This window comes from Pectinophora gossypiella, chromosome 1 (genome assembly GCF_024362695.1).
Source record: "Pectinophora gossypiella chromosome 1, ilPecGoss1.1, whole genome shotgun sequence".
In the NCBI taxonomy this organism is placed as follows: domain Eukaryota; kingdom Metazoa; phylum Arthropoda; class Insecta; order Lepidoptera; family Gelechiidae; genus Pectinophora; species Pectinophora gossypiella.
The window spans coordinates 3,051,534-3,069,213 of record NC_065404.1 but is presented as its reverse complement, the minus strand read 5'-3'; the positions used below and the strand labels follow the sequence as shown (position 1 = coordinate 3,069,213).

Here is a 17,680-nt window from a genome sequence, read left to right as displayed (position 1 = left end):
AATAACGCTACCCTAAGCGTTGCGAAACCGTATAAAAGAATATTCTTTACTACATACGTTCTACGAACTCCATAATTGAATTGGCATACAAATCCCACCGAGGACAACGACTCGTGCTTCTTCAAATAGAATACAATGTGGTAACAATCGCTTAAGATAATTAATGACCAATAAATGCCTCTGCACATAATTCCGAACCTTGTCTTGTGGCAGGGCGCGGCGTGGACCGTTAGAGGTGTTCGATGTGGCCCCGATCTGGTCGTAATAGTGTCGAGGGTTTGATTACTGTGTGAATCTTTACATTATGATATAAACAGTGAAGGTAAAAATCAATGCGTTAAGTAAACATTTACATAAGAAAACAGATTCAAAGTTTGCAAAACTACTTTATAGGAACTCTTAACTATATTGAACGTGGTCCTTGAAAAACGTCTTCACGGCTCGCAATATGCGACTGTCACTATCTCCAAAGTACGATTATTGTATCCTGATAAAAAATAAACAGGTGAGTGAAGAGAGAAATAAATGTTATGAGATGAAGACCCACCCAGAAGATCAAGTAGCTCTGATCGTTGTCCTCATTTCAACTTAACTTTTTACGGGGCATAATCCACCTCTCTCTCTCACGCCAATAAAAGTAGCATTATGATGGGCACGAACGAGGAACGCAACTAACCTTAAAGGTTTACGGTTACAACTCTATAACTGCAGTGAAACAAATTGTTCAAATGACTAGAAAAGTAGCTGTAAGAATCTAAAGTTAATTGACTAGCTGTAATTGTGACATTAAATAATTTAATGAAGCAAATGAAACACCTAATGAGATCTCGGCCGAGACAAAGGAAGTATCACAAAACAAAAAGCGACTTTCGTGAAAGTTACAGAATCTATACAAACTGGACTTTAACAACTTAATAATTGTCGATCTTAGCAAATCTTTGAATACTTCGATCATAAAGTTTACAATTTAATAACAGTATTCGTATTTATTGCGATGTATACACTTGATACCGTAATCTCGTAAAATGGAACCACATCACATGCCACTCAAACCTGCTGCACATGATACACTTGTGGTTGTTTTACAGAACTACAGAGCAGCTATTTTATTACACTTTTTATTTTTTTCATGTTTACCTATTCTTTATTCACAGTGTGTCTTTAGACATTAGTGAGGCACTAAATAACACTGATTAAATCATTGAAGTGATAGCGAAGAATAAAGTAGGAACCTAAGAATACACAAATTCATAACGCGTAATTGTAATTTAAAAAATGATCAGTGTGATCTTTGATAAGAGTGTTTCTATTACGCAATTAATAACTTCACAAAAAGCGAATTTAAATGTACAGAATATTTCTAAGAATTCAATTTATGACAGTATTACATTATTCCTAATACACCTGTATCAATTCAAGAGATTTTAATGAACAAAGCAGATGATAACATCTAGGGCCAGTTTGAATACTAGAACGGACTAGTCTAGACCTAAATCTATACTGGACTGGGCGTAGGTCCTCGGAGGTTCACGGTGTCAGTGGCACACGAGATTTGTTGCGCTCACGCACTCATCATTAGGCAAAGCTGTTCCTGATCGATTGCCAACCAGTACTTAGTGACCGTGGAAATGGTAATGGAAACCAATTTCATTACAGGTCAGTCATACTTTAGCGCCATATTGATTCGTAAAGTGAAACGCCTGATGCATAGTCAATGATTTTAAAATGGTATGTAAATAAATCTAGAATAGATCCTTACTTGAGAATTATCAATTATCTGCTGTAAAAATGTGAACGCTTAGTTGATTTTAACAACAATACATGCCCGAGATGATAAACGGCACGAAACTTAAAAGATTTTCTTTGTAAATCTCGTTAGCATCTTTTGCCAAAACAGAGGTACCATGCATGAATCAAATAAGAAATTGAACACACCGTCGACGTCACACTTAAGCTTTAAAAGCCCAACAGTCGCGTGGATCATGCGCTCGCGCACCCCGTGTAATCGGTAATCTGCGGTCAGACGCGGTCCAACCGTCGAAGGGAACGCGCGTGACCACTAAAACCATTAATGGAAATATAAACCTAAAACACTGTAAACGTACGGCTAATTTACGAGTAACGTTGTTTAATATGACAAGTTTATTTGCTCTCGTAACGTTTACTGCTCGTACTCTAGTAACCAAGTTAGTAAATTGCTGTAAGATATGTCTAATATGTAATCTCTAATGTCATATTTACTTACACAAAAATATTTGCAAATGATGAATGAAGTTCCGTCCGATATTGATAACAAGGAAAATATATATACGCTATTGGGTGTAACGGAATTCCCCTGACTAAATATATTTTAGATAAGGGTATTGAATCATGCTTTTTATTGATAACTGCATCATTGTCAGCTCCAGTTAAGTCATACATGAATTGTCTACTATCAATATTATATGAAAACCCTTCACTAAGGCGCCAGTAGGGATCAAACTTCATAGTGTGTAAGTATTCCAATCACATTATATCTTTATTTAACATCACCCCTTAAATACAATATTAAAAATATTCCTACCTTATAGATCTTTAACGATTTAGATAAGTTCATGAGAATTTGATTCTGTATATAAGATTGTTAAATAAATACTTGTTTCACTGTATATTTATTAAGCAATAACCGTTAAAATAATGAAATAAAGGTCCTATTTATCTTGTAGCAAGGATTTCATTTGAGCACCAATTAACGCTATAAACCTTTTGCTTTACATATAAAGTTACTGTGGTTCATTGCTTTAACAGCCTCTGTGGTCCAGTGGTTGAGCGTTAGACTCACGATCCGGAGGCCCCGGGTTCGAATCCCGGTGGGGACATAACACAAAAATCACTTTGTGATGCCTACTTTGGTTAGGACATTACATGCTGATCACCTGATTGTCCGAAAATAAGAGGATCGTGCTTCGGAAGGCACGTTAAGCCGTTGGTTCCGGTTACTACTTACTGATGTAAGTTAGTAATCGTTACATGAACCAGGTTAGAGGCCTTTGGCGGCTCAATCATAACCCTGACACCAGAGTTGATGAGGTTGCATGGTATTCCACCTCACAACCTACACGATAAGAAGAAGAAGATTGCTTTGATTAATTAATAAAAAAATGTGGAAAAAAAGTGGCTTCTCTTGGCATTAGAACTTTAATTAACATATTCCAGCCCATCAAACATATCTTTTTTCATGTCTTAATTTATAATTAACTTTGAAAACCTGTACAAGTTTTGCGGGTGCGATGTAAACAGATCCCATAAAATAAATTACCTCTACTCTTGCTTCCTCCTTACATCGTACCTAATTAGCAGCAACACTAAACAATACAGCGGCCTTCACTGGATGCCTATCATCTTTAGTTAAGCTCTGATACAGAACATTATAACAACAAGCTATACATTGGCTGTCTATTTAGCCCGTGCATGCCTAGGCTAACTAAGCACCATTCTGCACCACCGTCAGCTTCGCTCCGAGATCGCTGAACTTTCGCGCGCCAATAAAACGCGCGCGGCTAGCCTTGACCATGCGCAAGAGCACGCCGCTCATTTACGCCAGCTTTTTTATTTGCATTTTCTCGTTGCATCGTGTTGATGAATGAAAATTCGTGTAGGGTAACAATTTTAATTCTCATTTTAAGTCTTATAGGGAAGTCAAGGAATTGGCCTTTGATAGACTGGAATGGAAAATGCTACACCGACAAGAGCGTGGCTCTTAAATTGATGATGATGAACAATTTTAATAAATATACAGATTAGTTTTTTAAAGTTTAGTTCAGTTTCAATTATTCTGAAATGGTCAACAAATCATGATTGCGCAATATAATTTTCTTATCGTCTTCATACTTAAGTAGATACTTTAGAAATTCTATGCTTTTCTATTTTAAATTGTCTTGAACACAAAATTTCAATACATAAACATCAACAAAAAATTAGGTTACCCTTAAAAACAATACTATATTTCTGTTAAATTGGCTGACTCTATGGCGTGCGCACGCGTTTACCTATAGTGAAATCTCTAAAGGCCATCAGCAATTTTTCCGATATCGCGGCAACGGAAGCGAAGTCGCCTCAACCAGACACTAATCGCACAAAGTTACTACATTAACTACGCGACTGCAGGAAACTTCATGTCACTATCGTCTCTTGATTGATTGACTTTCACGACAATTACAGATCTATTTAATATTGACGTAAAACACTGATGGAAACTAATGGAGACTTTTCTTGAAATTAGTAACTAAGAGGCAGTGGATATGATTCCGGACGAAGACAAGCTTGTAACTTCTAACACAATATAAATAAATATTTAACATAGATATTAAGTACTTATGAAAATAGAACTAGCAAAAGGCTAAACCTTATTCTGAGATTTTACAACCGTTGTTAATTAAAACTATATTACATAGTTTAAAACACAATTATGCGAGTACAGTTAAAGCAAAGATCATCAATCCCCAAGAGAATTTAATCAGAGATACAAAAAAAATAGAACAAGGTCAAGAATTGTCTCAGTGGACTAAGGAACGGACAATGGCACACCATTTTGAGACAGAACCGTGGGAGTGATCTTTGAGAACCACAGACAAAAGTAAGAAATGCAACAATAGCTTCTAAACTACATGAACGCAAATTTATCTTTGCCACCGCAAAAGAATAACTCCGAAAAGCTGCGAACAACGATAAAGTAAACAATAGAACTTAAGATGGATATGGAGCGCAAACGTAAGATTGTCGATTGGAGTCTGAAGATACTGTAAAAGGTGATCGTGTTCATAAACGTCAATTAGTAAAAAATTACCATGACAAATGCTATAGACAAAACAATCGTGCGCGACAATTCAGCGGACTTAACTGTCAAATCGAGAGTAAGTACCAAAATACATAAATAAACCAACAAAATATTGCAAATCATGCAGAAACAAAACACGAACGCACCAGCAACAAAATTTAAAGCTGCAACAAAAACGCATAGACTTTCATTAATAACTTGTAAGCATTTATCTTTCCAACTTTCAAACGTCAACTTGTCTTCTTGTAGTTCACTTCGTTTGATAAATGCTTTTCGTCTACTCTTTCTATTTGAACACAAAAAGACTAGAAAAGTGTGCAATAACCTAGAATTTTGATTAATATTTATAAAATGATAAAGGTGCCGCAAATTATTTTTTAAACACCTCCTTCGTGTGGTTGTCGGAATACCAATTTATCTGATATACTTAACTCTGCAAGAAGTTTTATTTGGAGTTGTTGCTCTTGTAAATTTAAGGCAGTTATTAAGACAAGTGCTCGATAGGTCATGTAGCATGTACAAAACAATCTAACTGTTCACCCCATTACAAAGCATAACCTGGAACCTATTAAAGTTTCCTATCAACATGTAACGGTGATTCTAGCACCATTGCGTATTACGATCCGAGTTAACAACGATGCTACCGAGGTTTCTCGATCAGAAAACACAATGGGAGTCTCGCTGGGACCAATATTGTTTGCAATAGAGAGTTTGTAGATTGATAGTGTGATAAGAAAATAATGAAACAAGAATTAGTCTCATTATTATTTGTCTTATTGCGTTTAAGTTACTACGATTGTAACACAAAGGAGATTTAATCAGCAAAGTCTTTAAGAAAGTATCTCCTAAAGAGTGAAAAAAGAGGAAGGAAACATATCTTGCCACGTACGTAGAAAATAATTAATGGAGATATTATTTTATTTGCTGCAGTATGTCATAGTGAAACGCAATAACGAATTCTCATCAGCTATTACGCGGTAGATGAAGTGAGATCAGAGTGGATGGTAGTTATAACTAAGTCGGAGGCTCTGGAATAGTGTCAAGTTCACCCGTTGATGCCCCGGGCGCCACGTAACAGCGGTAACTGTACGCCGACGGACTCCACCTAATCGTAAAACTTAATGACTACTTCGATAGCCCGATGTTGAAATTGCACACGCATTTAACCCTGTAACACGAACTCAAATGTTGCATATATATTCTTCTTCAAACTTTAACTGTTGGAAGTATAATAAGCAAAGTACATAATTTATTAAGACATGATGATTCTTTCGGTATTTTCTATTCGTTCGACAATCTACAAGATAGAATCTTCAAGAGGAATATCAAAATAATTATATTGTAATTTTTCTCAACAGTCTTAACTTTTCAGTCTCATGACACAAGTATGCAGTTACTAATCAATATTTTCAAACCACAAACCGCAATTGAGCTGCACGAAAACAAAGCCCAAAGATACATTTCGTAAGAGTATTAGTTAGTTTAACAAACCGTGAACTAATTCTACTGAAGTAAATTCATCACATATTTATCGCTACAGTAGTTTTCATCGAATAAACAGTAGGCATTTTCGGAACTTTAAATATTCGCAGTATTCAAATTGCCAGCATTAAATTCCACGGTGAAATGTGAGCAAAATTTTATAAATTCTCAACTAGTCTTCTACTGCATAATTGGACGTAAGTAATGTAGATTTTTCCACAAGAATCTTGGCAAGAATTCGGAAGTACCAGTGACCTAATTATATTTAAGCCAAAAACTCATAATTTCCAAAGAATTTAATATTTGCATGCATCAACAACACATGTACGTAAAAGCTTAATGATGTTTTCATATGCGTATGTCATCTTCTTTTCCAGATCTCTTTCACTGCATTCCATCAAATTGCATTCGTAAATATAAAATCATAATAAGAACGCCCCCGTATTTCTCACGCAGAATGGAGACATCAACATGCGCATGCGACGGTCAAATTAACGCAAATCCCTAATAAGCCATTTAAACATCATTGGGGCCACGTCGACCGTGGGAGGGCTTCAGATACCGTAAGTTCATTGCAGCAACCAAAGCAAACTGTCAGTTGTCCAATTAAACACCTATTAAGTACGATTGTTATTTACTCTGTTTTTCTCGTACAAATACAAACGACGAAAGCTTTTAGAATATATCAACATTTTTATTACTTTTTTAGAACAAGAAGGACTTATATTGACCAAATTGGAAATGTTCTTAGAAAAGGTTTAGTACGATCTACTCTGAACCGGCGTGCGTGTATAAAGCGATTGATGAATGTGGAGGAAGCAAGAAAAGTGTGTCAGGATCGAAGCAAATGGAATTCTATAGTCTCTGCTTACCCCGGTGGGAAATAGGCGTGAGTTTATGTATGTATTACTTTTTATTTAAGTTAACAATAAATTGTATCACTACAGGATATGAAGCCAAGTCGCTACAATTTTCATCAAAATAAATAGAATTACGTTATTTTTTAAATTACACATAATTTTTCAAAAATAGATGAATCTACTAGTCAATAAATAAATGTTTTATTATTATCATCAATGAAAAAATGTAATAAAGATTTTGCATCTCAAACCCAATAGATATTTAAGGATACCGGTGTCACAAAGTTCTTAGATTCGAAACTAACGAAATTCTTAAGAAATAAATAAAATAAAAATACTAAAAGTAAAAAGACGCAATCCTAGCGAATTTCGTGCAACTGATAGAATCAAATAGAAACGTTTGAAACTCCAAACGTCTAACAATACTCGCATAAATCAACTCCAGCCGAATAAATAACAGGTGAATCTCATTTGCAATAATGCTGGTGAATGGACATAGTGATTTTTTCAAACCACCGAACCTTTTGTTTGATAGGAAGCAATTCGAGTCAGGAAATGGCCACCGGAACGATGCGATGCAACCAGAGTGATATGGTAATATTACCTCATCCTAAACTGTGAATCACAATGTCAAATATACAAAAAATAAAAGGTTAAAACAAAACATGTCTATGTAATTGTCAGTGACGTACTTACTGTGAATAATTTTGCATTTGTTTCAAACCGCTAATGTGTGGTAAATTAATGTAATGTCATTGGTGATCTACCTATATTATTTTTTAACAGTTAATGTATCTTGTTATTCTGCGTTTTACGCAGATATTCGAAAGTGTTCCGTAGTGAAGTCCTATTTTTTCGAAAGTGTGACACTCTCATTTACAAAGTTCTTCTAATAGACCGTACATTCTATCCTATTTTTCTCTCTTCACTTCCGTCTTCTCGCGACGCGTACCTTCTTTATCTTAATCCTCAATTCACACTTCCTCCCCACTTTCACACACTCCTACGTCTTCAACAAGATTAATTTGAATTTTCACTGAGTCAGTCATTAATATTGCCATCATTAGTTAAGCCGGTGCACGCGATTTAAGCATTAATAATGAATAAGTTTCATCGCTTATTTATTCTGTTAATAAGGCTTCTGTGTCACAACTAATGCGTAAACCAGTCATTCAGGTACATACAGTAAACTATTGATGAAGTCGCTTTACTATGCGTTTCATAATTTTCACTAAAAGCTACCTTAATGGATAATAACGGTAGAACTGCTTTAAACCGTAATTTTCTTTAAAGCTGAATTAATATGTATTGCTACTTAGCCGGCTCATTGATTTAATAAGTGAGCTGACTGTCGTCAGAATTTACCATACTTGTTTTATGGGTTTTGTTTAAACCATAAAAAATAAAATTAAGAACATTTATAACGATTTCAGTCGCTATCTATATTGCGATATTTCTCTGACGTAACAATTCATGCCCAGCATTTTCAAGAAACAATTGCTAATAACATGCACGGTCGTTACGTCACACCGAATTCCTGCCACGACTCCAGCTGCTTTTCCAAGCGGACAACGAAATATTACTCTCATAATCGGAGATCGATACCAACAATCGATTCACTTTCGCTCCATCGATTCTTATCGCAAAAAGTGGCTGCGCAAGGTGGCCACTGGTTTCCTTTGCCGTGTTCCTGTTCAAGTTAACTATAACGATTTGTAAAGCACCATAACGTCCGCTTGCGCTAAAGAAGGAACGAGCTTCCACATTCGGTTGGGTTGTATTTCATTCAGCCACCGATGTGATTGAACCTAGATTGCTTGTATCCTTGAGAAAGAGGCGGGTTTCAATAGTGAGTGTTATATGGAAATCATTAGATTTTTTGTTGACACCTAGGTACTTCTACTTGGGTATTGCCCTGGTAGAGTATAGGGTAGTTTCCAACTAGCCAAATCAGTTACTTTTTACTAAAACAAAAAAATACTATGGAATTTGTATGAAACATCATAAAAAATTGAGACAAAATGTCGCAGTTATTATTAAGTACATTTTTCTTTATCACATTTCATAAATAAGTTGAATAGAAAAAATAAACTTTTTTGTCACCTTTAGATCTTTAGACCTTTAGATCTGTGTTTACTGACTAACATGGAAAAATATCCTCGTCGCTTTGTTCAATTAACATAAGACTGGTTTTTAAATCAGAAATAATAATATCTGACGTTAAAAAGACCTAAAGCCACTGAGTAAAATTAAGACAAAGTTTCTCAGCACCCACTTTACCAACCACGAAACACCATTTCGTTTAATTGTGGTTCCTTTAAGAGACCATGAGCAATTACGCGACCACAACGTTAGACCCAGACCCAGCATAGTTTATGACGTCAGCAGACCTCACTTTAATATTCTGGCTGAAAGTAGAGACCGCGACACACAAACCTGGTTAACTTTGACTTGGGTACACAACATTGTTGATTCGCCAGCTGACGCACTGACCATAGGTGTAGAGGTCGTGGCAGATCCTACGTACATTTAAGTAGATAGTAGTCAGTAATTTTAAGTACGCTAATCCAGAGGTTCTCAAAGTTGTCTGGGCTGCGACCCATCTAATACAAGTTTACACACTCGGAGCCATCTCTAAGAAATTTACCCGTTACCAATATGAATAAAGGACTTTTGAAATGACAAACTTTATTGCATGTTGGCTCGGTCGGTTGGTGTGTCGTTCTAGGCAGGGCCCACTCTTTATTCACTCGCGAACCAGTTTGGGAAACCCTGCGCTAATTGATGATTCCGTGCATCGGAGGGCACGTTAAGCCGTTGGTCCCGACTATTAGCCGTAAAAAAAAACACCTCCTCCAACTCGCAAGAAAATGTATTCTACGGATGGAAAACTTACAATGACCTTAAGTAATTTACGTCACGAACAAGGCGGAACACATTACATGGGACTTGAACATAGCTGGCGAGGAATGGGTATCTATACTTTACACCTCTACTATCCATTCGGGGACATAAACACGATGCGTTTACTGCATGCTCATCAGTCTTTATACCACCCATTCTATCGCACCGCTCACCTCGTTAGTGTCAGCTGATCCGCTCGACGTAGTAAAGTGAGATAATACGTGGATCCACTAAGCAGCCAGGCAGTGACTATTCATCACTCAGTCCACCGTCGTATCGCCTGTACCGTTGCGAGGCTGTTTGTATCGAAGCGTGCAGCTAGATCCAACTCCTTACTTACGACTTCAGTCATCTATACGTCTTGTTTATCGTTGCCTGTCTAGACTGGTAGAGTAACCCCTGTTACTTCCTATCAACATTGAAAATAATCTTAATGATATTAATCAATTAAAATATATCGATAATCGACAATAATTGCGTTACCTTAATAATTACGTTAGTAAATATTCGCCCAGATTCCTGCAGACACTTCCTAATTTTATTTTAAGTTATACCCGTCATTTTCTTATCTGCCGAAAAGGAAAGGGACGGATGATTTCAACAAGTTAATTTTAAAACGAATGGATAACCCGGGCGAATAAAATAGGTATCTCGCTGGTACGCAGTCCGTTTGACGTGCTGTCTACTTAATTCTGTCGGGTTATTGGCCGATGTAAAATTTTTAGACGGTTCTTTTAGATTTCTGCTTAAACTTGACGTGTGTTCCATAAATTTTATACCTGTCGATTACCTGTCCCTTTCTTTTTCAGCAGATAAGAAAAATACAGGTATAACTCTCCGTATCGTAAGCTCAACGTTCAACCACTGGACCACGGAGAGTCGAGTGGAGGAAGAGTCGAGTGGACGAAAGAGTCGAGTGGAGGAAGAGTCGAGTGGAGAAAGAGTCGAGTGGAGGAAGAGTCGAGTGGACGAAAGAGTCGAGTGGAGGAAGAGTCGACTGGAGAAAGAGTCGAGTGGAGGAAGAGTAGAGTGGAGGAAGAGCCGAGTGAAGAAAGAGTCGAGTGGAGGAAGAGCCGATTGGAGGAAGAGTCGAGTGAACATCTTAGAATACGGGTGTAAGACATGACAGCGGCTTATGAGCTTACTTTCAAGCAATCACTCCTGTGCGATACATTTTATTGACCAATCCATTTCACGCAAAAGTATGCCAAAGAAAGTATCAAGTTGTAAATATCTAGAGAAGACGTAGACCGTAGCAAGTGTAATGTGAGACGCTAATAAACAAAGATAATAAATGTTAATACAAGTTCATGTGCAGTATAAATAATCCATTGAGCAGTGTGTTTCTAGCTCAGGCGGACTTGGAAGCCGCACCGGGTAATGGAATCGTAAATTTGTATTACTGCCTGACCAGAAATGGCCAACGAAGTCGGCGGTACGTATCCCGGATTGAAAGATCTTTTTTTTTGGGTCTTTTTTTAATGATTGCTCAAGTCAACTGATTAGGAACTGTTCACATATCAGTATCATTGTGCACAACGCATAGACCGCCAATACAAGACCAGGCTTGACGGAGACTGGCTGGGATACAACCAATATTCCTTATTAAAGATTCAAGTACTGCAGGCTTCTAAGGGTTTTACTTACTGTTTCAGAAAGTGTACTAACGTGTATGACTGTATGTACTGATTTGATTATGTGTAAATGGCCTCCATGGGCCAGTGGTTTGAGCGTTCGGCTCACGATCCGGAGGTCCCGGGTTCAAATCGCGGTGGGGACATATCACGAAAATCACTTTGTGATCCCTAGTTTGGTTAGGACATTACAGGCTGATCACCAGATTGTCCGAAAGTAAGATGATCCGTGCTTCGGAAGGAACGTTAAGCCGTTGGTCCCGGTTACTACTTACTGATGGAAGTTATTACTCGTTTCATGAGCCATGTCAGGGGCCTTTGGTAGCTCGGCAGTAACCCTGACACCAAGGTTGATGGGGTTGGTAATCCACCTCACAACCCACACGATAGAAGTAGAAGAAGATTATGTGTATGTATAATTTGATCCTTTAGAAAATTGTACATATGTAATGAAGCATTGTTTTGTTTATTGCAGAGCGCAAAGTAGTATCACACTTATCACTACATAGTATAAAATAAAGTCGCTTTTTCTGTCCCTATATCCCTATGTACGCTTAAATATTTAAAACTACGCAACGGATTTTGATGCGGTTTTTTTTAATAGATGGAGTGATTCAAGAGGAAGGTTTATATGTATAATAACATCCATTAAATAAAATACTGAAAACCACGTGATATCGATTTACTGTAATCCAAACAATTCAAAATCATAAAAGTCGAATTCAATGGCTTAGAGCCCGAGCTGGGATTCGAACCCGCGACACTAGGATGAAAGTCACGTGTTCTCCGAACATGGCTATCACGGATTCTCATCTTTAAACGCATAAATTACCTACTTATATGTATACTTAGAGGTTGCGTACAATCATAATATTATGTACCTATTGTCTATGTATAAAAAAAACATAAACAGCCTGTATACGTCCCACTGCTGGGCACAGGCCTCCCCTCAATGGGAATAGAGTATACTCCACCACGTTGCTCCACTGTGGGTTGGTGAAGGCATTTAGACTAGACTAGTAGCCCGGGACCAGTAACCTAACGAGCTTTCCCAAGCACGGACACCTTACTTTCCCGGACCACCAGGTGATTCAGCCTGCAATGTCCTAGCCAAACAAAGGACAGCCTCACAAAGCGATTTCGACAATCTCCCCCTGAATCGAACCCTGACCTGTTGATCGTGAGCCTAACGTTCGAACCAGTGGACCACGGAGACTGTCTACAGACTATAAAACAATAATAAGTGCGTGTCCTCACCGCACTTACATATAATACATCCTATGTCTGTCTACGTTCATGTCAAAACACGAAGACGTTTACCGTATTTTTAAAAGCTGCAGGTAAATCTTTAATTTTATTACGAAATAAAAAAAACACTGCCACAGTCCGTTGGCTAATTGACTTACAAGACAGCGGATGGTAATTATAATTTATACGCGAAATTTTAACATTCCTCTTCACGCGTTGCGCTCATTCATTCACTACGGCGTACGAGGTACATTTATGAGATGAGTAACATGCATTCCGCGTGTCTTTGTGGTATTTCAGCAGGTGTAGTCTAAGTATTACAAAAACACAAGGCATTCAAACAGGAAAAGTGAACATTATCTTCAGCTGCTCGACCATTATAGACGGCGATACGGCTCACCACCTATCACGTTGGTCTAACAGAAAGCTCGGTGAGGTGTAGGTACTTAGTTCATCTTGCAGAGGAGTACCTCTGACTACTCCAATTGGGACATAACCGTGATCTTATGTCATGTTGTGATCTATTTATTACTGTAATTAATTAGTTCCCGTTCAATTCCCGCTCGAGTTAATTTAGGAAACTAACTTTACTCCAGGAAGGTTAAAAAGCCACATCGAAGCAATTCATCTAAAAAAGCAATAATGATTTTTGACATTTGTGCGCATTGCGAACTTACTTTTATATGCGGCCTTTTCGATGTGGCCTTTTAACCCCCAGGTTTATTTTCAATTCTCTACCAACCTAGTTCCGCAAATACTTCCCCAATCGAATCGGAATTTAATACGTCATACTTTAGGATAAGCCCAAAGTAGAATATACAATATCGTCCACTAATATAAAAGAAAACAACATCGGTTGTTCCAGAGGACAATACAGGTAGCATTTTCTAGTATCATTTCATGATTTGTAGATCCTAGCAGAATCGAAAATTCCTTATGCATTACGGTATCTGCGTATCGGCGTGATATAGGAAGGCGTGTACTTACCTACATGTGTGCATTCCGTTATAATAATTCACTATAGAAAGTTCAATTACACATTATTGTAGATTTGCCGCATTAACTACTTGGCCGGACAAATGGGAAGCGCTCTCACCAGATAAATACATATAAAACTTACCTGTTGTTCTGATGTGATTTCTTCTCTGCTGCTATCATCTGCAACAACAAAATAAGTATATTAATAATTAGCTCTTTTAACCATTTCATCAGAATATTCTGATTTGATATATCAGAACGAGAATATTCTTGTAAGTTTATTTGTGTGGGTGATATGAGAATATTCTCGTTCTGGTATAGCCGATACTGGTATGCTAACCTAAATTGTCTTTTTATACGTATATCCCTTATCGCATATCTTTACTCCCCTCATCATCTTTATCAACGACGTTGACGTTTTTTGCCGACGGTTTTAAAGGCACCCTGAAGCTATTAAGTCCCGATTAATCTTGCTAGCGGTATTTTTGTAGCGAATTTTTTTGTGTCGATTTAATGACACATAAAGTAAGTGCTACAGAAATGCAAAACCTCCTAGAAACTTTACCACACTCTACTAACCAAAACTGTTCAGAAAATTCCTTCAATTTGGCATTCTTCTCCGTGAACAATTTCACGGTAGCACACATAATGGTGCAATTTAGCAAATACGGCATTCGCCATAGAGTAGAGTGACTTGCGGGTCGTCCTAGTTGACGAGGCGGCGCTAACAAGCCTAGACAGATCTAATAGCTGTGACTAATACACATACTTTAGCTAAATGGCTAAATGCTGACCTTACGGATATTATCTAAGCAAAGAAAGAAGTTACTTAGAATAAAATCGATTAAAAACTTACTTTAGATAGGGTCATTATAGGAAAGGGTGATTAAAGGCAGGAGTAGTTAAAGAAAAGAAGTAACTGGACCAGACAAATTCAAAATAATTATATTAATATTCAAAATTTCCGATTAAATAAAATAAATCCGTACTTTTTGTAATAAGTAATAAATCAATTATATTACAATAATTTTGCAATCGATAGTGTCCGTTTAATCGATCGAATCGATTATAAAATTCAATATAGTCAATATCCATTTAAACGATACTATAGATACGCATATCGATATTTAAATTATTTAAGGTCTTAGAAAATATTGACTATTACTCGATATTAAGTCGATTATCGGGCAACTCTATTCTGAAGTACATTCTTTCATGAAGACCGCTATCGCCTTGAACATGACACTACTTCCCACTCCACTTTACTATGAACACCAGCCAGCTAACGGCCTCCGTGGTCCAGTGGTTGAGCGTTGGACTCACGATCCGGAGGTCCTGGGTTCGATTCCCAGTGGGGACATATCACAAAAATTACTTTGTGGTCCCTAGTTTGGTTAGGACATTACAGGCTGATCACCTGATTGTCCGAAAGTAAGACGATCCGTGCTTCGGAAGGCACGTTAAGCCGTTGGTCCCGGTTACTACTTACTGTGTAAGTACGTAGTCGTTATAAATGAGTCATGTCAGGGGCCTTTGGCGGCTCAATAGTAACCCTGACACCAGGGTTGATGAGGTTAGTAATTCGCCTCAAAACCCACACGATAGAAGAAGACTATCACCAGGAACCGTTGACAAAGTCTATATGATAGCAATGTCACATTTATGACAAACACCGCTATCATTGAATATATTTAGCTGAAGATAACGGATAGGCGTGAACTATCAGACTTGAATACATGTTAATTACAACTATAAATAAGCAAGGGGTCAACATCTCACGAGACGAACTTGTGGTAACTATCGCCTACCGTCGATAAATTGATATAATTTTAAGTAAATATTCAAAATATTTAAATACGTTTTCTTGTTTCTTTTGTTTCTTCGGATATGTGTGACCTAACCTGTATTGGGCTGGTTTTCCCTTCGCGGGTTGGAAGGTCAGACAGACAGTCGCTTCTGTAAAAAACCGAACCTGTCAAATCTTCAGGTTAGGTAAGCGGACCCTGTGAAAGACGAGATAATGCTAGGGAGATGATGATTATATCTACACCAATATTATAAAGAAGTAAAATATTATTTCTGGATGCTACAGGCTACATTTAATCACCACATACCACTCACGTAGAATTGCGGACGGATAGCAAAACTTTACGTAAAAAGTAACATACTGGACTTAAACATAATATCAACAATTTCTAGCCTATTTTTGACCTTCTGAATTTGAAAATACAGAACAATACAACAGTACGCATAGAATTTAAATCGAGAAATATATTAATGATGCTTCCAATTCATAACGTTACGAAAATGAGGCACTTAGAATTACATACAGCACTTGAGACAAAGACGAAGATTTATTTCACGAGAACATTTGCACAGAGCATTCACCCTTCGGACCAGCGCGTGACAAACCCATCCCGGCATGACATTACAGCAAACTCATACAAACTACAAGCACACTCATATTACCACGTTAACATACACTCAGAACCGTGAGTAAACCAATATAATAATCCTTATCACGACGCAGTAACACTTAAATCTTGCTTGGGTTTAAAAATTGAGGAGAAAATCAAAATACTCGTACGTTACAAATTCTCGGATGGTGGTTACATTTCCTCGTTCCACGATTTGAGTTTGTTGATTGTGCAAAAAAATCTAAATACGCATAAAGTGTCTTGCGAAACATGGATTACGGTTATATTAATTTATAGTTCAGTGCTCCCTCCACGTGGATTCAGCTAAGTGTCTTATTTTCTTCCGGAAGGTACTCCGTGGAGATATGTAAGTACCTAATATTAAACGTATCTTTGGTTTCATCATCATTATTTTAAGAGCCACGCTCTTGTCGATGTAGCATTCTCCATTCTTGTCTATCAAAGGTCAATTATTTTACTTCCTTATTAGACACGACGTTCACCTTCTCTTTAATCTGTTCCAAGTAAGCTCTTCTTGGTCTTCCCCTTCCTCTCTTTCCTTGTAGCTTCCCTTCTTATTATGTGTCAAATCATCTTGCCTAATCTGTCCTCAATAACTCTCAATATTACCTCTTTTTCCTTACTCTCAGAACTAGCACTTCCTTTAGTAACCCTTTCTGTCCAACTTAACTTACCTTTGGTTTATAAAAAGTTACTTTTATATTTCTACTGTTTAAACTTTTAATACCTAATTACATCAATTTCAGAACAATGCAAGGAAATCTATAAACCGACATACTATTCTGAAAATCTAAGTTCAACTTAGATCGGTATCAAACTACAATATTTGTAATTGAGCTGACACGTTATTTTTTAAAATAAAAGTTCTTTAAAAATAAAGTCACGTCTGTCGGATGCCTAACGACCTGTGGCCTAAGATCCCCACAGAATGGTCTTCGAATAGAGACAGACGCAGTCGTGGCAGACCGATGTGGAGACCGGACTTTCCTGGAAGACTGGCCGGAGGAAGCACTGGAGAGAGTCCTGGAAGAAATGGAGGGAGGCCTTTGCCCAGCAGTGGGACACTTTAGGCTAGATAAGATAAAAATAAAGAGGAAAAAGATACTTAAACTAGGCAACAGAAGCGCAATTTTTACTTCTACTCTAACCTACGCTCTAACGTAACGAGTCTTCATTCATATCCGTAGATACAATCAATAGCAAAAATAATAAGACAGCAACATGCTGGCAGCAACATTACGTCAATGTTATCAGTGTTCTATTTTCATCGAAGGGCACAAACGCAAACAATCATAGAAGTGGGAGCTGAAGGACAATTCA

General features: G+C 37.4%; 1 protein-coding gene across 2 annotated transcripts in view; it reads right to left on the bottom strand.

The window, feature by feature from the left end:
- Positions 1 to 17,680, bottom strand: part of LOC126380002 (protein spire) — a 208,860-nt gene that overhangs the window by 154,660 nt on the left and 36,520 nt on the right. For both annotated transcript variants that reach the window (XM_050029105.1, XM_050029179.1), the window contains exon 2: positions 14,065 to 14,102. In XM_050029105.1, the coding sequence (XP_049885062.1) occupies positions 14,065 to 14,102 (38 nt within the window). The remainder of the gene's footprint in view (positions 1 to 14,064; positions 14,103 to 17,680) is intronic.